This window comes from Thermobia domestica, chromosome 12, assembly GCF_964235325.1.
Source record: "Thermobia domestica chromosome 12, izTheDome1.hap1.1, whole genome shotgun sequence".
Taxonomy (NCBI): domain Eukaryota; kingdom Metazoa; phylum Arthropoda; class Insecta; order Zygentoma; family Lepismatidae; genus Thermobia; species Thermobia domestica.
Genome location: NC_137465.1, coordinates 22486395 through 22512342, shown reverse-complemented (window position 1 = coordinate 22512342; position 25948 = coordinate 22486395). Strand labels below are relative to the sequence as shown.

The window sequence follows — 25948 nt, the reverse complement described above, 5'->3', positions numbered from 1 at the left end:
CTGAAGATCGTCCCATTTTTCTGACATGGCCCGGTTGCGATACTTTCCCACTCAAGCGATCTTGAATTGATGATTTTGGAACGTTAAATTTTCAGCTGGCTTCTCTTAATCCCATTCCATCCTTCTGTATGGCATTTAAAGCTGCAACCATGGATTCTGTGGAGTATCGGTGGAAAACCTTGGTACGCTTTTTATTCTCACCTTTGACTTCATCAGTTTCGACTTTGTTCATGATGACTATTTAACTTTCAAAGTAACCTGAAATTGAGAAGGTAGAATTGTAATAGCTATAGGGATATTTTTTATAATCAAATTGATCATGTATTAATAGATAAAAGAAGACATACAAACAACTCTACGATAAATTTAAAATTCATGATAGATTAAAACAAGGAGAGACTTTATCTCCATCACTTTCTCATTTTGCTTTAGAGTATGCAGTTAGAAAGATAAGAGAAAGTAATGAAGGTTTAAATTTAATGGCATTATTCAGCTACTGACAAATGCAGATGGTCCAGATTGGCTAGGGACAAATGGCGTAAAAATCATTAAAAGTTATACAGATAAGCTTTTTAAAGCAGCTAAAGAGACAGGCTTATAAGTTAGTGTAGGGAAGTCTAAATATATGTTTACTAGCTTACGCCAGATGTTAACTAATAATATTAATATTTAATAATTTGTAATAAAGCATTTGAAACTGTAAACAAGTTTAAATAGGCCTATTTCGGAGTGGTATTGACAGATAAAAATGAGGTAAAATCGGAAATTAAAAGCAGATTGAATTCAGGAAATGCATTTTTCTGTTCAAAAACTAATATCCGCTTGTTTAATTTCAAAACGTCTTAAAATTAAAATACAAAAACAGCAATATTACCTTCAGTATTATATGGTTGTGAAACGTGGTCTCGTAGACTAAAAGAAGAACATATATTAAAGGTAGGCTATTTGGAAATAAAGTTCTTAGACAAATACTGACATTTAGGCTATTTAATTTTGGTCATTACGGAAATTTTCATTGCGTCCGACATTAGGCACCAGTGATCGCCATAGTCGCCGATGGTCGGACACTCGGAATTTTATGTGTCCGACTACTGGTATAATACGTTTTTGTTACAGAAATCCGTTGTGGATTAATCTGTTACCTTATTACTAACGAAAGAACCAAAGTTTACAATAAAATCACAATAGAAACAAAACACTAGTGGTCGGACAGGGTGTCCGACCACTGGAAAACTCATGACTTCTAGGTACCTATTGTCGGACACAATAAATTATATAATTATTATTACTCTAGCATACTTTCTACGATATAAAGTCCAAACATAACACTTCATAAGCTAGGAAAACAAATTTTGTGTTGAAACCATTAAAAACTAGAGAGTTTTACCTTATTTCGTTGGGACACATTTCTTAGCGGTTCAATAAGCTTTCCGCCATCTTCTCAGTTTACCAAGAGAGGCAGGTACTTCATATTTTTTTCTACTACAGCTTTTCAAGTTTGATAGCTGGTAACACTGACACATCAAGACAAAGATGTCCAGACTGGGGATGTATTTTTTGTAGACATTTAAGTGAAATGGGTCTTGTTTAACCTATATTTCTTTGAAAATATCCGACCACTGGAGGGTGTCCGACCACCGGCGCCTTTACCCTATACAATAAATTGATAGTACGACGAATGAATTTGTCTTTTCGCATAACTTTTACTATCTTTTCATTAATGTTGACGTAATTAAATGCGAAGATTCATTTTGTTCATTGACCAGATATGAACGCAATAGGTTTTCACGATGTGAGTTCACTTGGTTTTTAAACTAATTTGTATCATTTTTACATATATTCACTAACTTTTACTATAATATTTACGTCGTGAAACTGCGTTAACAATAGAGAATATTTATATTGTTAATTTTACAACACCGTGGAGGATAGCTTAATTAGTCACTGATTTTTTCTTTCACTGCAATTACATGTTTTGTTCTTGTTCTTGTGATGGCGTCGCAATGCCAATCTTTGGTGCCTTTGACACAAAGTGTCTGTCTTCCTACGCCTATTAATGGTAGTGAGTAATATTAAAATATTATTAGAAAGCATTCTTTTATAAATAATATGTGTACCATTAAGTTTTATACATATTTGCCATTTAAATAAAGCAATCAACATACCAAACACAATAGAAATAAATGTCGATGACAACGAGTTTTACGAAACTACTTTTTAAAAACATCATAGCCACTTCACATCTCATTTGTTTCCTGAGAACGTATCGCAAGTCATCACGACAAAGTATTGTCAAACGTTAAAGAACAGCACCATTATACAAGGTTTGCGTCAACGTTTTGTGCATAGAGCCTTATTCCACTTCAGATGAGGCTGACTAGGGAATTTAAACAAATGGAATGGGAGTGAGGGTGGACACACGCTCATATATCTACAATTTTCTTCAATGTAATAGTTAAAGTTAATTTATCCATCTCATTTTTTCATTCGTACACAGCTTGATAAGACCAATAACGCTCTACGTATATCTCTGTTTATTGCAAACATAAGTTTCAAAATCCCCAAGTTATTAAATAGAGTACAATTCACTTGTATTGCGCTGATATCGAAACTTCACTTGTAATCTTATGTCGCCTCTTGCTTTTCCTCCTCATGGCTATGATGTCATACTCCAACGTCTCTTCCGCTTCTCGACAAACTAGTCTAGAAAATGTAATGTCATATGAAACCCATAATATAATCCAAGATTGCTAACTTCATACGAGTATGAGTAAAGCATAAAATAAATGTTGATTTGAAACACTTCTATATATATGATGGCAGTCTCTGTAAGTTGGCCATGCAGTATATATACGTGATTACCACTCAGTGTGTTAATATGTTGTTTGAGCAATTAACTGTAGCAGCGATTATAAATAATTCAGCAGTTCTTTTAAATAATTTATTGATGAGCCATTAATAATGCAAAGCTCTTTTGTAATTCTTCCATTTATTTATACTTAGTTGTCCTGACAACCAGACACCAAAATCCTATTATTTAAAAATTATATAACATATGAATATCTTCTTAAAACCAATATTATTTCTAACTACTCTTTGCTTCTTCTTCAAAAATAATATAGTTTATTACATATATAAAATACCTTACGCCCAACTTTACAAGTTTACAGGTAATAAAAATAAAAAAATATACAACGTATCGTGTTACGATGAGTTCAGAAGATTTCAGTTCAGAGAGTGAATCTAATACTCCGAAAGCAGTGGTTTCTATGGTTGAAGCCTATCAAAAAATTCTTCCGAGGAGGATTTCACAACACAGAAAGGAGGCATTCACTGTCGACGAAGAAACTCATTTGACAATTTAGGAGGAGATTGTTTGGCAACTATGTTATAAAGTACGTCAAATCTGAATCAAACAAATATTTATAAAAGAGGAGGGAAAAATACACTACTGTATGTAAAGAAAAAATGACCTTTTTCTACTTTCAAGTAAGAAATATAACTGTAAACCATAAGAAAAAGACTACTAATATGAACAGGCATTAAATTGAAAATAGATTAAGTAGGAAAAGGAATGAGTTCTCTCACTCACTTATTTTATTTTAATGTTCAAAAGATATGGAATTTGTCATTAGCATATATGCCGAAAGACATGTTTGATGTTAAGATTTGGTGATATTGATTTTGATGTTTTAAATATCGAAAATATTATATCTAAAAACAAAAATACCATAATATGTTTTTGTGAAGTGTTTGTTTAGTCAAATTTAGTGTACATTCGTTGTACTATTTTTGTTCTTTCGTACATTTACGATAGAGTAGATTACATCTACCTATATAAGAGCTCTCTAGATGCTCTGTTGTTAGTCTTTGCGCCTTCTGCGCAAAACACCGATTCATTTTCAACATTAACCAATAGCTCCTTGTTTCATATGATACTACTTAAAAAGGATACTTAACATCAATACAACCCGTCAACTAAAAAAAAGAGTAGAAAAACATACAGTAATAATGAAATACGGCAAAACTTAAAATACCGAGAAATTTACAGACCAGCAAATTAAAATACCCAACAGCGACCAAAAAATAAATTTAACAGGAAACTGCAAGCGCTACATGTATTTAAGTAAAGACGAAAGGCTGCAGAGGACGAGTAAATCTCTTTAAATTACTACAGTGCGCCTTAAAAGTGTTATCCCATTTTAAGCGGAAAATTTGTATAACATTGCTTTTCATATTTTATTTAAGAAATATAAACTAGTAAGTTAGCAAAGGAAATTTTAGTTTTGGCGTTTTCTGGCCTCGTGCAACACTAATCTACGTTGTGAATTCGTAACTATTTACAAAGAAAAACAAGTAACATTCGTACTTCGATAACATGTACTTGTGTATACCAAAAACATATTCTAGTACCCTGCATTGTTATGTTTACAATATCAGATTTTCCATATTTATTCTAGTTCTGGATTTTCGTTCTTTAGCTATATCGATATTTTGATATCAGTAGTAGCAAAATTTCGATGTTTAAAACACTGGTTTCCTAGTATAATTACATTACATAATTTCCTAGTATAATTACATTCCTAGTATAATTAAAAATCATTTCACCCACTAACCTAATTTCACGGAAAGTAGCAATAACCATTGTCTTTCACTGGCCCTTTTATAAATTTTAAAACTAACGATACATTTCTTGTTGCTTTCAGATTTGATTGCTTGAGTGTTGAAGGTTTCAGATCATTAACGTGAACACTTTTTGTGTTAGCAAAATGGCTTTTCATTGTTTCAACTTTGCTTCTAACGAAGTTGAAACGAAAAGAGAGAACGTTCCTATTAAAGCTGAAATAGAAACAGAAAGTGAGTCGTTTGAAGAATGTAATTATAAACTATATACTAATAACACTGTTGATCATAAAGATCCTCTTACAATACATTTGGAATGTAAGGAAGAAGAAACTGCAACGAAACCAGAGAATATTTGTTCAGAAAGTAATGAGGATGAAACAGTATCAGATTGGAAAGTAACTTCGAAAACAATATGTTTGTTCAAGCGTTTATCAACGGCTGATGTACTTGTAAATTCCAAGCGTTTTCACAGTAAGATCAAGCTAAAATCCATCGATTTTACACACAACACGGAAGAGTCTGCCACTATCGGACGTAAGAACGATCTCGAAGAGGACGTTCAAGAAAATAATAACCTTGATGGAGGTGGCAACTCTCAGGCACTCAGGTACGTTTAAGTACGTTTGTTCCTTCAGAAATGTTCTGTATTAATATTTCTTTTCAACAATTGCAATACTACGTTAAATATACTTTTTTCGTGTACCTTAAACTTAGTTATTTGAACCGCAAACATTTCAACACAAAAAAATAGAGCCGAATCCTTAGCCTTGAAAAATGTGTTCAAACGTAACGGTAATTTTTTTGAAATCTCCTCCTTATGGCCCTAAGTGATAGGGTTGAATACTCACATGCTTATGAGTAATGTTATGAGTGATTCTTGTTACAAACCTTTACCTTACGAGAGATACAAATCTTTCTAAGTAAAATGATAACTCAGCAATAATTTAAATAAGTTTCCACCGTATTTTGAGCAGAATTAATTCACAAATACACGAACCAAACCAACGATGAAGTGCATAATAGTTGTTGCATAATAGTTGATTAGTAATTTGCATATTTTATCATCAATAAAGCATTAGTGTATGTTGGAATTCAATCTAATAGACGTCTGGTAAACGTATCATCCATTGCTGTTTCATTTGTACTTTCCATCTTGATTTCACAGTTTCACTGAGAGACTACACAGCATCATTCACACGAAAGGAAAAAAGTACACAATTTTAAATTACTACTAAAGAACTAATATTTCACAAGCATTTGCACTTTCGTTTGTTTCGGAAGAAGTGAAAAATAGTTTGCCGGTATTTCTATGCTGAATATATGCACAAAATAAATGTAATAATATTAGTAAAACACGTTTGAACATGTTACATGTATGTGCCTGGAAATAAATGTAAACCATTCGAGAACATAAAATTTATTTACTTATTTGTCATCAACACAACAGGCAAAAACTCAATTATAGTGTTGGTGTATTACGTTATAAATAGACTACAGTTTTCTTAAACATAGGGTTCATATTACATATATCAGTTTCTTTGTGCTTGAAACATATTTTGTTATAAAAAGAGCATTGGTGGTTTCAATAGTACGTTGGTCCTCGCTTTTTGCAACAGAACACGGCAGAGTTATCAGCACGAGATTTAATGGTCCGGACATGAAAATTTACTGCTGATATGAGATCCCTATAAGTAAACTCCGTTTGTACTACTTTAGGAGAGAACTCAGATCTATCACGTTTCGCCTTTGTTGAAGTGTAGGGATACAGAAGTTGCCTATTAATGTTAGATAGTTTTCATAATATGGATAGATTCTAGTTCTCTTTTATGCCAAGTATTGATAAATTTAGACTGGACTTTTTCTTGTTTGTTTCGGTATTGTTTCTCAAATGGATTCCATATCACAACAGCGTATTCCAAATTTGATCGGTCATAGGAAAATACATTTTTGTTAGTGTGGCGATATTGCTAAATTCCTTTCCAGTTATTATTATAAACCGTACCATCTTGAGAGATGCATTAATTATGTTCTCTACATGGTTATTAAATGTCAGTTTCGTATCAAATGTAACCCCAAGATCTTTGAATTTAATCGATTTAGGAAGATTTGATTCATTGAATAATTAAACTTTATTTGATATTTTTCTGGTAAACGATAAAATGTTACATTTGTGTATGCTTACATTAAGGTTTTTAAAGGAAGCACCGATTAAGAATATTTTCCATGTCACGTGTAAATTGAGACAGGCATGGATGGTCTTTATCCTAGCGTATATTTTGAGGCCATGCCCAAAAACAATTTCGAAGTTAATATTGTTACTGAAATGTTAATTAATAAGCAAGATTGTTAACAATTCATTCTCAACAAATTGTTAATGAATAAAACGAACAATAACGGACCTAGATTAGACACCTGGGGCATTCCATAATATGCAATATAATCAGTTGATTTATATATATCAGTTGAAATTGTTAACAATTCATTCTCAGGCAAATTGTTAATGAATAAAACGACCATAACGGACCTAAATTAGACACCTGGGGCATTCCATAATATGCAATATGATCAGTTAATTTATACTCTTTGTTTACGATTATTTAAATATAAAAAGAATTTGATCAAGGGAGAAGAGAAATTTTATTCACCTTGCTTATCCATTAATATTTTGTGATTGATGCCGTGAAATACCTTTTCAAAATCTATATACATTACATCAACCTGACATTCTACATCTAACGAATTTGCTATAAAGTCTGTGATAAGTTCATGGTTTGTTGTTGAAAAGCAGCTGAAGCACTTATTATTTTCTCATGTAGATCAGGTTCTGTACTAGTTATTTTCTGTATAATTATGTAACACATATGTGGAAAAGCGCGATGATTCAAGATCCGGTGCACCCCCTTTCTGTATAGGAGCAGTGGGTCAAAGCGTAATGGGACATTGTATCAAAAATGTGGTTAACTGAAGCAAACTATTTCCCTTTAGATGTCGTAGAAAGTTACGATCTTCCTTGGTGTATACAATAGGTAGTGTATATATCTTGAGAAAGCCTCTGTGTAGCATTTTCTTTTCAATGTTGTAACAACAATGTTAATAAATAAGTAACGTTAGTTTATTATCCTATGCCAATATTTATCTAATAATTTCCATACATGAATAATAACCATTTTCTGTGCTGTAATTGTTTATGAATGAATTTACTATTTCAATGTATTTAAAATTATCGTGTTAGTTCAGCATTTTGCGCATACACTAAAAGGTGTGTTTGAAACATACACATATAACAATTATTCTGTTGTTTATTTTGTGTTAATTATACACCGAATTTCAAACGATATATATTCATAGTTTTAATGGAGTAGATCCCTCATATATTGTTCTATGCTAATGCCAATAAATTAGAGTAGATCACTTTCGTTAATGGTCATAGAACACTTTTTTATTACTTTTTCTATAGTTTTAATTAGCAGAGTTCTATAAACTTTATAGGAATATAAATCATATATGGTATGAACAGACGGATTGCCCTAGATAACCTCTTACTACTTTTCCAATTTCAGGGCCCTTCCTATTTCTGTGTTCTTATTGTGGTGTTTTATCACTACATACAATGCAACACATCATCTTTGGGTTGGTCCGTACAATCTGAGTCGTAAATTTTGATGAAGTATGGTATAGGGGACGCATCTGATTTAGATATGTGTCCGGGAATTTCGTAACTCGTTTATGTAGTGATCAACCGGAAATTCACATCTAATTTGATAAAATTAGTCTTATATCTTAGCAGAGTGGGAAATCAAAATTCACCACGTTGTGATTCCTGTCTGAGAATTAACACAGATTCCTCTTAGTTTAGTTTGCCCCCTTACTGCTGGATACTTGTTCTTTTTATACAGTACTTGTGACATGTAAAATTTGTGCTAACTTCCGCCTAATATATTGTCTATCAAATCGCCGGGTCACTTGTGTGACTATTTTTTGCTTATGTAACACCGAGCTATTGAACGATACGCTCTACTGTTCTCGCAGTCTCGGAACCACATTGAAACTTACGCAATTGGTGAATAGAATTGTAAAGTTTTCATGACAAGCTGCTTACTAGCTTTAAGAACACACGGCGCGTACCTCGCTTGTGTAACTGTACAGACGCACCCTTTGTCAACAGTATTACGAACTCAAAGACTACACCACTAATTTATGTGGAGAAGTGGTGAAATAATACCGAGAAAATAGTAATAACACATGTTGCGCAAGGTCAGAGATATGCATCGAGGAAAATTTCGTAGCTTTTGGAAAGGGACAGAATTTCGTGGCCCAGAACAATCCATGAAATTATTACTAGTACACACATCTGCGAAAGCAATACCACAGTGTGGCCTCGAGTATTGCTAACTTCTTTCCAAGGCTGTGTGTTTCAACAAGGATTGAATCAAGAATTGGGAGTACGTGTTAAACTAGCTCCTTTAAAAAGAGAACTTGCTTCTTGCAACAAGGCTTTCTTGGGTTGTATAGTGTGTTTGTTTGTTTTATGAAACGAGAGAAACAATTAACGTATTTCAACGTATAATATTGTTACTATATATATATATTACCGCTGAAAAGTTCTCGAACACCTACGTTTTTTTTTTTTTTTTTGTCAGCGGTGCCTTCCATTTCAATTCAGGCAGAGCATGTACCATCACCATCTCAGATATTGTTGAAACTTTTGTTTATAGTAACTAGACATGTTTTGTCGAAAAAAAATTTCCCGCCAAGTAATGGGCCATCAAAGACGGGAAGTACAATTTATGAATTGTAGAAGACATGGAAAATAGTCAACTTCGGAGCCTCACCATTCGGCTATGGAGACAACTAGAGTTATAATTGTTGTTGTAGTGTGTACATAGGGATATAAACAAACTATATTTTATTATAGTTTGGTTTGTTCATGCGTATCTTTTTGTACATAAATTAAGAAATGAACGTCAATTTATCTGAAAAATCAAAGTTTGCGAATTTTTCTCGAGCACTTCCGGTTCGAATTTTAAAATTCTGTTTTCACGGTTGGTAAGACCTGGTTACCCGCTTTCCGAAAACTTTTTTGTATCGCTTCTGTGTGCAACTGTTTTGTCGCAAAAAATTCGAGAATTTGTAAAATTTTCAAAAATCGCCATTTTTGGGCGCCATTTTCTCGAAAACACCATCTTTTAAAATTCTGAAATTTCGTCAGATGGTTCAACTTTACATGAATAATAAACATACCAAATACCATTCTCGACCAATGCTTCATGAATTAACTGCATCCTTTTAAAGTTAAGGAAGTTTCGTTAACTTTGATGTCACAGTTAGCAACACTGGAAACAATAAAAGTGCAATGATTTGATGTTGTTTGTGGTTCACATTCATTAAATAAAGAATAAAAGGTTTTTTGACTGTTTTTTTCATTATTTTGATCAAGAAGGCTCTTTGACATAGTAAAATGAGCCTCCCTCTACTCCTTCGGTTTCTTAAACCGAAATAATCTGAGGTAGAAATTACGATTACGAAACACATACATTTTAAGTTTACTTGAAATGGCCATCCAATAAATTCTCATGATCTACAAAAAGCCTGAACTATTACCTCAATGATGATTTGGAATGCTTCAGACAGTCTCAATTAAGTGCGATGTCATTACAGTGATCGAGAAAGGACAAAAAAATCGAAACGTTCTCTTACGCGTTCCAAAGAAATTTACTGACTTTTTAAACAGAACAATCCCAACATAAGAATGGGTCACTCGGAATTTTACAGTATTCGACTAAAGTAGGTCAGTCCGCAACCTGCGAGGCAAGTGTGTATGTGTCTGTGTGTGTATTGTGCAAATTTTAAGTTAGCTGCTACTGCGTTGCTACAAATCAAAAGTGCAGCCTGTATTGAATCTCATGAGTTACAACGATAACGTAGTATGTAACATTAGCAATCTGTGCCAGCTTACAGAAAGGGATCAGAGGCGAATTATGTGAGCAATATTATGTATAAAGAAAAGAAAGACATATAGAGATTCTGAGATATTATTTGTGTAATCGGTAACTAAAATAAGAGTTGTTGTTACTATAGCAACGTCGTAAATAAATGTACATGTACGTGGACATCTTGACGAGTAAAATAAGTGTGTACATAAAGGTCTAGATATTTTGTGGGATATGCAGAAAAATTAATTTTGTACACTTCTCATGGTCAAATATTAAAAACCAGTTAAGAAAGTGTTAAACGCTTTGAATTATTTTGAAGATTAACTTAGATACGAACCAGGCCCTTACAAAAATTGGTGCCTCACTACGGGAGTTATATAAGTGTCGTTTCGAAGGTTAGTAAAAACGGCAAGCTTTCAACGCGACCTTAATATTACTATATTGCGAAGTGGAAAAGTAATTAAGCGAAATATGGCCATGAGTACGGAAAGTAATAATATAATTGGTGAACAGAGTGTATATCCCGAATTGACTCCGAGTGACAATTTGGCTGATCTTCTAAAATACTTGGCCCAACAAATAAGAAGTCAGTCAGAACAAATTAAGAACCAGTCCGAGCAAATCAAGGACCAAGTACGAAAAGGTGATGAGTTGGCGCAACAGATAAGAAATCAGTCAGAACAAATGAAGAACCAGTCTGAGCAAGTTCAAGAAAAATTGGACCACAAATTAACTCAGTTAGCCAGTGACTTTGACGAAAAAATAGTGAAATTGAACCAATGCAATGAAGACAGATGGGAGCGTGTTCAACATCAGTTCAACCAGATAAACCAACATGTGGTGGAAAAATTCGAGAAGTACGAAGAGAAGATAGAAAAAGTAGTACAAAGAAGCACAGAAATGCAAGAATCCATGGATGTTTTAGAATCAACAATTAATGTCCATGAAAACCATATTAAAGTACTGCGAGATGAAGTAAATTTCATCAAGGAAAGGTGTATTCCCGGTACTTCATTCCAGGATACCGAAGGCACGAATCATCCTATAGCCACAGGTTGGGTACCTGATCATCCTCCCAGAACAACATTGGAATTTGATGGATCTTCGAGTGGCGCAGAGAGTAGTGACAGAGAAGAACGAGTGAGGCAAACATCCAAGCGCAAACACATCTCCAGTAGAGGTATGAAAACATCCACAGGTAATCAATTGCGGTTTAGCGAAGTAAAGTCGCTCACAAAGTTTAGTAGCGTGCCAGGAGATATACCCGCTAGGGCATTTCTCGAAAAATTTCAGGATGAATGCGAGCTCATGGGTGTAAATGAGTCTCAATTCTTAAAACTATTACCGCATATCTTGTTGCCACCTTGCTTAACATAGTTTAAAGCTATTAGAGGTAGTCTTCATACGTATTCAGATTTTAAGAATGCTCTTTTGTCAAATTATGAAAACGATTTTATGGTAGCAAATAGAGATGCTGTTTTGCGAACGAACCACTACAATCCAAAGTTACACCGGAGTATTACTGAATTTGTAGTATCGACATATCATGAGCTAAGATCATTAAATCCCAACCATACGGAATCCCGAATTATAGCTTCAATTAGGATCTTATTGCCATTTAGACTACAACAGTTGTTAATGTCGGCACAGTGCATAAACTTCAACTATTTAATTATGCTCATTCAGAGTTATGAGAGTCAGTCTGCAATTCAAAATAACAATAAGATGCAGGATAGAGGTCAGCGTAATTATGCACGCAATCAGACACAATATGCATCTGTTCGTAATGTAGATATACAACCTGAAAATGATTCTAATGTTCGTAGTTTCAATAATAGAATGAGTAGTAATAATGGTACCGGAAATCAAACGCAACCTAATTATAGAAATGGAGCTAGGAATTTCAGAAATAACAACAGGAGTTTCAGTAGGAGTAATAATTATCGCCGATTCTCACAAGATCAATTTGCAGATGGCAGAAATTTCGTAAATAGGAATCAAAATACGGTAACAATGCCTAATTGCTCAAGAAGTACTATCGATTGTGGGATACAATGTAACTTAAATGAGGTTACAAGTCAACGTAATTTAAACTAGAATGTGCTGATGTGGGAGGGGTTGAACCCACGTCAGCATCAAATACTTCAGATCAATTTTCTGATTGTGAAACTAATCTAAAGCTTTTAGATACTAGTATCGCTTATCAATATGTGCCAATTGCTAACTGTTTTTGGAGATTTGATGATGATATGGATGTAAATTTAGGTAACGTTGACAAAGATTTTGTATTTTTAAAAACTTTCTGTACGGCGAGAACTGATATAACGGTAAATGAAATCTCTATTCATGCATTAATTGATACCGGGGCTACAGTTTCGCTTTTATCGTATGCTTTTTGGCGAGAAATAACTAATGATTTTTCGAACCCGAGACTACAAAAGGTAAACAATTTGTTATTGCTTGATTATACCGGTAAACACAAAAAAAGGGTGTTAGGTAAGACTCAAATTGAAATAGGCATACAGAACTTTAAAATTATGATACCTATATTAATCATTAATGAGCTAAATGAAAAAATATTAATTGGCTTGGATTTCTTAACACAGCTGCGTACCATATTAGATTTCGAAAACAAAACTTTCACCATAAAAACGTTGGATGATGTTATTGTTCAAAAATTAATTCCTGTACAAGACAGTATTGCATCGCAGAGTCAACCTTTTGGAAATGATGTTTTTAATATTAAATTTGACAGACTGAAAGAAAATAATGCTAATGTGATAAATGAGTCGTCAATTATGAAAGATGATGATTTCTTTTACAAGCTCGTAGACGAAATTTTAAATTCAGCAAGGCCAGTTGATGAGGAAATCGCTTCGTGATTTGAAGATATACTCTACAAACATAAAAGGGTATTTTCACGTAAACCAGGATGTTGTAAAGATTTTGTATACACTATTGAAGTGGATACCAAGGACCCCATCGTAACAAAATCATATATTATTCCTTATCGTTATAGAGATAATGTGCGTAAACAAATAGCTGAAATGTTAGCTCAAGGAATAATACGACCTTCCCAGAGTATCCATCTCAATCCATTGCATGTAGTGCCCAAGAAGGATGGAAAAAATCTGAGAATTGTGATGGACCTCAGAAAACTGAACTCGCACATTAAGTTAAAACAGGTGAGATATCCTCTCGTAGATGAGATCCTTGGTACATTACAAGGCAACACTGTGTTTGGGAATTTGGACTTAGTCATGGCATACAATCAGGTGTTATTGGATGAAGATTCTAAACCATATACCGCCTTTTTGTTTGAAGGTCAGCTTTATGAGTACAATCGCGTAGTATTCGGATTGATTAATGGCAGTGCAGCATTAGCTTCTTGTCTGAATAAAGTATTAAAGCTTGACCTACGTGATAATGTAGTTTATTACGCTGATGATATTTTGATTATGGGCAAAACTTCGAAAGATTATTTGAAAAATCTGGATTTAGTACTGGAACGATTAGGAAATTTTGGTTTAACAGTAAACATTGAAAAGTCAAAATTTTTTCAGCGATCTATAGAAATTTTGGGTTACTTAATAAACGCCAATGGAGTGTGCTATAGCGATTCTAAAGTTCAAGCAATTAGAGATCTACCAATTCCCACGAATTTAAAAGAAACTCGGCAGGTATTAGGACTTTTTAATTGGTTTAGGAGATCCATTCCTAAGTTTACTGAGATGGCTGAACCATTGTTTTCTATTACGAAGAAAGGAGTACCATGGCAATGGGGAGAGGCACAAGAACGAAGCTTCCAATGTTTAAAAACCTGCATAATGAGAAACATCCGTTTAAATCATCCAGACTATAGTCGTCCTTTTTTTGTTCAGTGCGATGGAGCACTTACAGACATTTCTGGTATACTCTGGCAACCTGGGATTAACACTAATGAACCATCAGTAATACATTGTGTAAGTCGGACTCTGAAAAATGCGGAGAAGGCATATACCATAAGAGAAATTGAATTATTGGCGGTGCGATTTTCTTTGCAAAAATTTGCCCCATACTTAAGCGGATGCCACTTTACCGTTATTACTGACCATAGCTCACTATGCCATTTGAAGAAAATACAGGGATACAATAGCCGTTTGTTAAGATGGTCCTTAGAAATGCAATCCTTCAATTTCGAAGTTAAGCATATAAAGGGAGTAGACAACGTACCTGCAGATACACTATGCCGATTGTTTCCTACTGAAAACCATCATGTATTGTCAATAACTGTCTTCAAAATTTTACAAGAGGAAATTTCAAATATTACTGTTGATGAATTGCAAAAATCTCAAAGAGAATATGACACTTATGCAAAGATCATTCAACATCTGACTTCATGTCCAGATAAATGTGATTGCCCTCGTTCTTTGAACACCCTGTATCGTATGTCGAACAATGTGTTGGTAATTAAAGATTTTAAATTTGAACATCGAAACAAAATTTGTGTTCCACCTAAATTGGTGCCCCACATATTGAAAGCTTATCACGATGACTTTGGACATTTCGGTTATCTAAAGGTGTATTCTCTTATAAATAAATCATTCTATTGGAAATCATTTAGATCTCAGATTAAAAATTATATTAATGATTGTGAAGAATGTATGAGAATCAAGCACAACTATCGTTCTATGTATAAACCTATGATGTCCATAATACCTGAACGACCACATTCATTCATCTCCATAGATTTGTATGGACTACTTCCAAGAACATCCACTGGTGGAACCCTTTTGCTCACTGTAATGGATATTTTCACCAGATACATAGTAGCATATCCTTTGCGAAGAGCAACCGCATCAACGATAGTTAACCATATTTTAAAGGTATACATTCCGCCTGGCGGTCCTGTTGAGCATGTACTATGTGATAATGGAGGACAATTTAGGAGTCATGTGTTCTTACGTGGTATGAATAATGCAGGTATCAAAGTGCATTTCGTGACACCGTATCATAACAGCAGTTCTGTTGTAGGGAATGTTCATCGACATCTAGGAATGTTGTTTCGACATTGTTGTCGTAATAATCATAAGGACTGGATTAAATATGTGACTGAAATTACGTATTTTCTGAACTATTCAGTGTCTGATACACTTGGAGTGACGCCTGCTAATATTCACAATGGTACTGATTACGTGGCGCCAATTGAACAACATTTTGGGATTCGACTCGACAATAACAATGAAGTAGATTATTCCCACCTGGTTAGTATGATTCATTTACGACGAGTACAAAAATTTAAATCTCGAAATTCGAAAATTGAAGAACAACAATTGGGAAAAGTTGAAATTCAACCTAAGGATTTGGTATTTCTACGATTACACCCTCATAGTGACGCTGCATTAAAAAGGATATACAAATTTTGTGATTTGTACGCTGGACCTTATCTATGTTCTAAACAACTCAGTCCTAAGGTATTTGAACTTGTAGATATAAAACGGGAAAAACTTTAGGACTACGGAATCTTGATGAAATCAAGCTATGGCGGCCTACGGAAAGTACTAGAAAACGGTGGTTAGATGTAGTCAAAACCTTAGTTCCTTCTGAGGTCATGACGCAAGCAAATATAAATAATAATTGAAAAAAAAGGTTCATTGTATTAAACTTTGTTATTTTATCGTTGAATTTCCAGAATTGTATATTTTATCTGATGTTTGATGTTTGTGTTTCATGTCTTTTGCAAAGTTCTCTCATAATTACTTATACGAATATTATAAATATTTAAAAATAAAAGATCGTAATTTTAATGTAAACTTATGAAGGTAATGACAGTCTTATATAAAATAGATGCACCTTATTATATGGAAAGAATAAGAATAATGAATATCGAATCTCTTAATTTTTCAAAAGTTTATTAATGTATTAAATGATGACCATCAATGCGTTTATATGTTCCAACTTTGTTGACTTCTGATCCTATCAATATTTAATAGTATGAAGATCTTTGTTTGTAAATAGCGTTGTTTGTATATGAAGGAATAGTTGATTTGTACCCTAGAAGGAAACTGAATTTTAACCCACATGATAACTGAATTTTAACCCACAAATCCTCATTATCTGGCAATTCAAATCTTATTCTTTCAGAGATATAATGTTAGTTCATTAAATCTTTCAATATTTCGAAAAAAATGTAAATATAATTCTTCTAAACTATGTGGCGGGAAATAAACTACACAAATATATATACATGTTAAATCTGATAACTGAATTTTAACCCACAAATCCTCATTATCTGGCAATTCAAATCTTATTCTTTCAGAGATATAATTATTGTGAACAGCTAAGAGAACACCACCTCCATCTTTCATATTACTACGCTCTAGGTTACGATCTTTTCTGTAGACGAAATATTTAATAATGAGTTGTTTGACGTTAAATATTTGATGTCTTAGCCATGATTCAGTAATGGCAACACAATCAAAATTAAACATGGTAGAGCTTAGGTAAAATTCGTTAATTTTAGTTTTTAACCCATTCACATTCTGGTAATATATATCAAACGTACTTTTAACTACTGCCATCTTAAATTATAGCCTACATATTTCAAGATTACACTGGAATAGAATTTGGAAATCCTGGTACATCTTCTTCAGTTTTAATAATCATAACCTGGCTACTTTCGTTTTTCCTAATTAAAATTTGTCCATTGCCATTTACCCAACAGTATTTATGCTGTGTATTTCTTGCAGCTGTTCTAGCTTTCCAAAATAATTGCTTATTTTTAGGAGTTAAATTTACATTCACAAATATTCTACTATCATTACTTCCAGATACTAAATTATTACTAACTAAACCCGTATTTCTTTTAGTCAACCACATATCTCTCACTGTGCGCGTTGTAAATTGTACAATTATTGCTTTTGGTTTATTTTTACCGTTTGATAATCGGTGAACAACATCAATATCTTCCTCCCCACATTTTATTCTTAATTTTTGAGTTATGTCGATTACAACTTCCTTTAAATTTTCACCAGTACGCTCCTGTATACCATGTATTTCAATACTTTTATTACGTCCATACTGATTAAGATCATTTATTTCTACATCCTGTAATTTTAATTGCTTTTTCAATTCTATGTTTTCTGCTTTTAGCTTGGCTATATCCTTATCCCGTTGAATATTACCCTTAATCTCTAGTTCAAGTTTCTTCAACAATTCATCGTGTTGATTAGACATAAATTGAACACTAGCTGTTAATTGAGCTATTTGAGCACAGAGTTCCTCAAGCTTCATTCCTATATCAGAAAGATTCAAAGATTTGTCATCCAATTTTGAGGATGTACTTTTGTTAATTAGCATTGACTCAGTTGCGCTCGCTGGTACAGTTTTTGTAATTACTACCTCCTTCGGATTAGAACCACTACAATCTCTACATACCCATTCCTTTATAATACCCGTCTGCTTCATGTCCGTATATTTCTCCACAGATATTTTGTAACACACTATATGAAATAATTTATTATAATTCCTTTTTGAACACTGTAGTGCGTCATCATAGCGACTAACTTTTGAGTTACATATTGTACAAGAAGATATTGTGATCGCACTACTGTATTAAATATATTTAAATCGGGATTCAAAATGGCGTCAAAGTTTACGTTCCTGCTTATGTTCCTGCTTCGGTATCCGTTCAGTATGGTTCCTGCTTATCAAAGAATTTGACACTAGTACTCTAATTCTCGATAACCAAATTGAACCACATATAACAGTATATTTATACAGCACACAATGTTAATTGTACTTATATCGGGATCCAAAATGGCGGCAAGTTTTAATAGTGGTTGCTGCTAGTCATCGCTTTAGAAATTGGCACACTAATTTTCCATAACACAGGGGTTCGGAGAAGCAAAAACACATAAGTAATATGTTGTATGCTATATACAGTACTAATACTGAGATTGAATCACATAAATATTATTTAGTAAAGGAAAATAAACTTCAGTAATGTACTAGATTAAACTTCTAGCATATAAGTCTAACTATTCAACTTACTTGTTGAAGATAATTTCACAATTGCAATAACAGACACAGCTCTGCTCAATTGTCTGTTTACATTTGTAACTAAACGCCTAAACTGGATAATTATTCACTTCTATCACCTACAGATGGTATTATCACAATCTCTGGCTATTAATATTCATGTCTCTGTCTTCAAATGAGTTGAAAAATCAGTAGAACTTTTTAAATTAAATTATTTGCAAAGAGCACTCACTCAACACATCCACCTTGCACGCAGTATACTGTATCCAAAGTAGTAGAAAATGACCGATATTAGCGTCGAATACATAGTTTTCGCAGTCGCTGAGATCAATGATGATACTTTCATTAGCGATGACTTTCAAACTCAACTACCAGTGCATGCGGGCCGTGGTTCACTTGCGGGGGAGGGGAGTACCGAGACGTAAAAATAATACAAAATAACCGATATCAGTGTCAAATAGTTTTCGCGTTTTCTGAGATCAATGGTGAAACTCCGATCGCATTAACCTCCAAACTCACCCCATTCAGCTGCGGGCCGGAGTTCACAGGAAGGATACCGAGACATGTAAAAGTAATCCAAAATGGCCGATATTAGTGTCAAATGTATAGTTTTTGCGGTTGCTGAGATCAATGGTGTCACTTCCATTACCGATGACTTTCAAATTCAGCTACCAGTGCATGCGGGCCGGAGTTCACCTGCTGGGGAGGGGTACCGAGACATGTAAAAATAATACAAAATGATCGATATTAGTGTCAAATACATAGTTTTCGCGGTTGCTGAGATAGTGATACTCCCACAAGCCTAACTTCCAAATACTGGTCCCATGCGAAAAATGGGTATTTCATCTAGTTATATATAATAGTCATATATATTAAAAATGCTGAATATTTTTAACATGCTTTGTGAAATATGGAAGGGGAAATTCTTCTAGATACTCTGCAATACCACTAGATAAACAAGCAATGTTGCCAACGCAACATAAAGTTGTAATTTCTCAAATTGCACTACGTTTGATATTACATATTTCTGTTCAGTTAATTTAGTTTAGTGCGTGGGTTTTCTCGGGGTTCTCCCGTTTCCTCCCACTTTCTTCATTCCACCATTTCATTCATCTCTCATCATCACAGTCTCCTTTAGCCTAACCGCATAACCGTGGGACGTAAAACTCAAAAATTTCATTTCATTTTTTAATTGACTTTAACGCCTCTTTCAGCACGAGGTTATATAAGATTGAACCTACTGATTAACATAGAATCTAAACCACATGAGCTCCCGCCAGGAATCTAACCCGGGTCTCTCACGCCATAGGCTAACTGCTTAGCCACGAAAGAGCTCTACATATTTCTAATTTAGATATTAAATTAAACCACAAAAGCACATATATTATTCAGTGTAACAAAGGACAATACATATCACTAACACCAACATTTTAGAGATCTCTAATAACTCAAATGGCAGGGACATTATAATATTAGTGTTCAGTAGTTTTAATTACAACAAGTCGCAATTACATTATTTTAAGCAGTGTTGCGAACTTAAACTGCTAAATACTATTATATGGTAAATACAGGATAGCGCAAATAACGTAGCTAAAGTGCAAAATATTTTAAAATTACTCATAATTTGTTTTATGGTGCAAGAATGTTTTCAAAACACGATGTTTTTCATAGTCTTTACGCTACTTATAATGTTAATGTCAAAGTTTTCGTTCCAGCAATACATGTAAAAGCAAATTGTAACTGAAATTAAATGTAACTGACAACTTTTCAGTAGCACTAGTTGTTCCCCTAAGCCTTAGGCCTGGTGTATTTTTTAGGTTAAAACACTGCTTTATTAAAATTTAATTACACCCTAACTGCATTTCATTTGTTATAGTTTGAGCACCGATCACCTCAAACTCGATCCATACCATATAGCTATATGCAATTATTCAAAGACTTACAGGTAGGAATACACATTGTGTTGATTTTTGGTTTGGTTTGGTTTAGTTCAACGTCTCACGATTATGCTAGGGCGGCTAAAGGAGACGTGGAGTTACTGATCATAGTAGAATCCGAAAAACCTCGGTCGTTGAACATTACCGCCACTGGGAATCGAACTCGGGACCATGCGAACCAAAATCAAGCGTACTAGCCATTACAGCAAATGGGGGTTCTTACATTGTGTTGATTTAAATAATTGGGTCAGTGTTGCCTTCTGTGCTCCAAAAGTAGAGGATATGAACTATTTGTAGCCCAAATATATAGAAATGAATTATTTGGCAACTAATGACTGGTAATAATGAAATAATGTTTAAAATAGACCGGAAAATGTGATGGACATATTGCAAGACGAAATTATGATCGATAGACGAAAACAATTTTAGATTGGATACCACGTGACAAAAACAGCCTAGGAAATGGCCGCATACAAGAAATTGTGACAAAATCAGGAACCACTGGAGACTGGGAGTAACCTGGAAAAGAATTACCCAAGATAGATAGTTGTAGAGAAAACTTGGGAAGACTTCATCCAACAGTGGATTGATGATGCTTGATTATGATAATGATGATGATTTTATATCGAGACCTCAGAGGTAAACTAAACCAAGTCATAATTTCGTAATTTTACAGGACAAGCGAAAAACCGGTTTATAATACTGTTTTTCAAACTATACTAAGGAGTTACAAAGTAGTAAGATGGCTTTAGACTTACATTATTACACCACTAGAAAGAATATAGTCTATTTAAAAAAGGTGTTCTAACTCTATTTGACCAAAAAGTGACTTAACATAATCTACCACTAATGTTCATATATATATATATACTGTATAAATTTACTAGGTAAGGTAGGGTAAAATTGAATCCAAAATTTAAGGAAAGTCATACAGCAAAATATATATATATATATATATATATATATATATATATATATATATATATATATATATATATATATATATATATATATATATATATATGACTATTTAATACTTCATGTTGCTGCAAAACTACGAAAATGAATACAAGAGAAAACTAGAAAGTTAAGAATCACTTGTTTTGGCGAGAGAGAGAGAAAATAGATACAGCTAGCTCGAATTACCTATATACTTATATAATATGTATGTTCATGTTTCGCAAGTAATTTTCAATCAATATAAAATTTCAACGTAATGAACGCACGATTGGTTTTCTCGAATAAAGATCACATGCACCGATAAGAGCTCAGGAATAAGCTTAATCTATGTTACGGCAGTGGATGTATGCGTATGTAATGCATTACAACTTTAGGAACTTGTATAAGAAACAGAATGTAGGCCTACTTAAATTTAGTCGCGAACTATGCGAAACATCTGAGTTTGAATCTAACTTGTTTCGTGATTGAACCCGAGGCCACACATAGCAAAGATGAGTACCGTAGCTCCCACCACAAAGTTCAGGAATTTCGTGTTGTAAGGTGTCAATTAAACACGTAGATGTGAAACGGTAATAAAGCATTTGATCAATTTTAAACAAAATATATTGTAGTAATAATTTACCCTATTTGTTCAGATAATGAACGTTATATTATGTTTTTAAAATGACAGTCAAAATAGAATGTATTGGATAATAAATGAGAAATTGTAAAATTTCAATTTCGGTACGATTAAATACATTCATGCTGCTATATGTTGCGTTATCCGTTAGAATGTATTGAACAATTCTTATTCTAAGGGAGAAAATATAGTACTGAAGTTAATTTAATAGAGTTTAATTGTATAGGCAGTACTGAGGCCATATGAGAAAGTCTTTTGCTGAAAGTGAAATATGGGTTACTATTAGAATGTTATCCCAGATATGATATACCCACTGATGATTGAAACTGGAACACACGCATGGAAGGCATTAGTGCAAGCAAATTAGCTCTGAAGTACACCATACTATAATTCGAAGTCAAGACTAAGGCAAAAAAATAAGAAGCAGAAACGTCGGACTTTACAATAATAATACTTTTTACAATTTTAATTTCACCTATTTATTTCGAGACTTTCGAGACGAGACCGAGATTTGGCCCTCGAGACCGAGACCGAGATCGAGACAAGCATTTGTTGACCGAGACGAGACCGAGACGGCGATTTTTGACTCGAGACGAGACCGAGACGGCGATTTTTGACTCGAGACGAGACCGAGACCGAGACAGCTATTTTTAAACCGAGACTGTACAAAGTCTCGTCTCGATACCATCCCTACTCATCACCGAAGCTATATAAAATACAGAGACCATTTAACTTGGAATTCGAACCACTGTAGTGGTTTCAAATGTCAATATTTTCCACCGGGAATCGAATACTCCGTATGTAGACGTTACTTTATTTGTTAGTTACAAATTTTACTTTAAATAAGTTATATATATATATATATATATATATATATATATATATATATATATATATATATATATATATATATGCCTATATATGGGGTCCAACTCAAATTGGAAATTCCATAAGGTACGTCGAATGGTATTGTCGCTGTGCCGCCCAGGGTCGCTCTTCATGGGGACTCAGGGCCCAACTTTAAAAATCTAAATGTAAAAATATATCCAGTAATATCTCGTTCGTTAGTTTTTTAAAAACTAAAGAGCACTGTTGCAAAAGATTTTTCATATCAGTCACCGTTTTCAAAATGGCCGCCAAGACATGGTGCCTGTATCAGATAAAACGTCAAGTACAATTAATATGAAAACTAGGGACGGGCACGAGTCGAGCTAAAACTCGACTCTGCTCGGAACTCGACTCGAATAAATATATGATTACTGTAGTTCTTACCGTCTAGGTTGAGACTTGCACGGTCGAATTTTTGAATTGAGTTGATTTTGATTTTAACGTCCCTTTCAGCAGCGAGGCTATATGAGACGGGACCTACTGATTAACGTGGAGTTCTAACCACAAGAGTTCCCGTCGAGAATCGAACCTGCTTAGCCACGAAGGAGCTCTGGTTGAATTTTTTAGCCCAATTAGAAGAAGAACCCGGATAGTGATGTCAACCGGCTCGGCTCGGTGCAAGTGAGTGAACAGCTTGAGCCGACTTGGTTAGGATTAGCACTGGCTCAGTAGAAGCGAGTCAATCGTCTCTGCTCGACCCGGCTCAACTCAGCAGCCAATGGCTCGAGCCGGCTCTGTTGGGATGAGTCATTAGCTCGGTTCGGTTCTGCTCAAGTGAGCCAAGAAGCGAGTCAATCGTCTCTGCTCGATCCGGCCAACTCGGTAGACGTGACATGTGAGCGGTTCTTCTGAGCTTGGCTCTGTGGTGAACAAGCCGTGAGTCGACCCATTTAAACCAATTGCACCATTAGAGTAGGTAAAGTAGGCTCAGGTCATTTAACCTGATCAAATGTTCGAGTTGGTTCGCTACAGGTCAGATGTGGCTTTTATGGAAGTGACTGTATATTCGGCTCAATGGGTCTTCTTGTATCAGGGATCTAGTTTAAAGAAATCCTTGATTCGGTTGTGAAGAAGACCATTACGAATCTAAGTTCTTGTACAGTCAGGTATAAATTTCCAACTTGATAAATTTCCTGTATATCTGTCTTGATGAATTAAGGGATTGAAGCTGTGTTTAGTAGCTTCCATTGGTTTAGGTGGGTGGGATCATGGGTCCCTTGCGCCTCCTTTGGGTATGACATTGGTGTTCTAAATGATCTCTTTCTGCGCATACCGTTTGTTGGAACCGAGGCAACAAACTTGCTGAGAATAGACAAACTTGATGCAAAGTAATGCTTTGGAATTTAAAAGTAACTTAATCAATATTGAACTCACTTTAGACAAGACATTTCATGTTTCTGTCAAATTATTTTTGATATCAATAAAATATTTTTTTTTTCATTTTGCTTTTAATGTGCCCATATTATTCAAACTTACCCTATTTCTAGTCAAAAGATTGGCCTACGTTTTAATAAAATTCATTTCTGATAATTTATGCATCTTCGCGCGTACACTTTGAAGGCTGAGAGAACCTCAGCATGTCGCTGGTGTCCAAATTGATAATGATTAAACACTTTTACTGATATCTCCAACAGCCAAATCCAATAACAATAAAGAAAATGTGAGTTGAGTTGAGTTGATTTTAACGTCCCGTTCAGCAGCGAGACCATATGAGACGTGGATCTACTGATTAACGTGGAATCCGAACCACAGCAGCCTCCGCCGACATCGAACCCAGTTCTCCCACACCAAATGCGCGTACGTTAACTGCTTATAAAGAAAATTTGTGTTAATTGTCATTGGAATACCTTATATATACTTAAAGTATTAACAAATCAAGACACTCTAAGAATTTAACGACTAGAATTATAAAACAATTATTTTGCCTGTCTTTTGTCTTTTACGTTAATGTATGAACGCACATTAAAAGCTTTTGAGAGAAATTTTGAGTCGGGTCGGATGAGTGAGCTGTTGGCTCAGCTCACTTCTCTGTTCGGCTCGATAGTGAATGAGCTGTGAGCTGAGCCGTTGACAACCCTAAACCCGGGCCGAGCAGTTTTGAACATATTTAGCCCGCGACCTATGACTAACAATTTTTGGCTCGATCCTGAATACTTGCTCGTCCGGAACTCAAACCATAACCTCGTGAACGATGTTCTTACATCTTGAAGAGTTCTAGACGACCGAGGTCGACAGTCAATCAATAAACAAATTATATAATTTTTAGTATTCAGATATTTTTATACATGTTGTTCTATTATTATTATTATTATTATTATTATTATTATTATTATTATTATTATTATTATTATTATTATTTGTATCATTGATAATGATGACACTATGTAACTAAAAAAATCGTTTCATATAACAAGATGTGCGGTATCATATGTGTGCACAACACGATGTGTGCATAACACGATGGACAATATTTAGTGTTGCCATGTTGAGGAATATCGCGGTGTAAGAATTTTTGACGTGGTCAGGGATTATGAGAAGATTCTGGTAAAGCGTCTGAAATATAGGTTGAGTTTAGTTTATTTGGAGTTTAACGTACCGTTCAGCAGCGTGGCTATATGAGACGTGGACCTACTGATTAATTTGGAATCCGAACTACATGATCTCCGCCGGAAATCGAACCCTTGTCCCCCATGTCAAAGGCGCGTACGCTAACCGCTTAGCCACGAAGGAGCTCTCTGAAATATAGGGATTTTCTGGTTACCTTACGCTTGAAGCATGTATTTTTCTTCAAGGAATTTTTAAATCGGGTTTATTTTTGCTTTCGGTTTGTTGTTTTCTGTGAGGGCAGGGTTGTTTTACGGCAGGGTACGAATCCCAGAGCGTAATTTCCTTCTATTTTGTTTTAATCCCTTCCAAAAGCAACAAACTGCAATATTGATTCCTCACAAAGCAACCAACTATCTCCT

At 34.4% G+C, this 25948-nt stretch overlaps 1 protein-coding gene across 2 annotated transcripts in view; it reads left to right on the top strand.

Annotated features, from left to right (window-relative positions):
- LOC145666363 (uncharacterized) overlaps positions 1-25948 on the top strand; it is a 67313-nt gene that overhangs the window by 18393 nt on the left and 22972 nt on the right. For both annotated transcript variants that reach the window (XM_081733523.1, XM_081733524.1), the window contains exon 2: positions 4707-5233. In XM_081733523.1, coding sequence (XP_081589649.1) covers positions 4770-5233 — 464 coding nt within the window. In that variant the 5' untranslated portion in view covers positions 4707-4769. The remainder of the gene's footprint in view (positions 1-4706; positions 5234-25948) is intronic.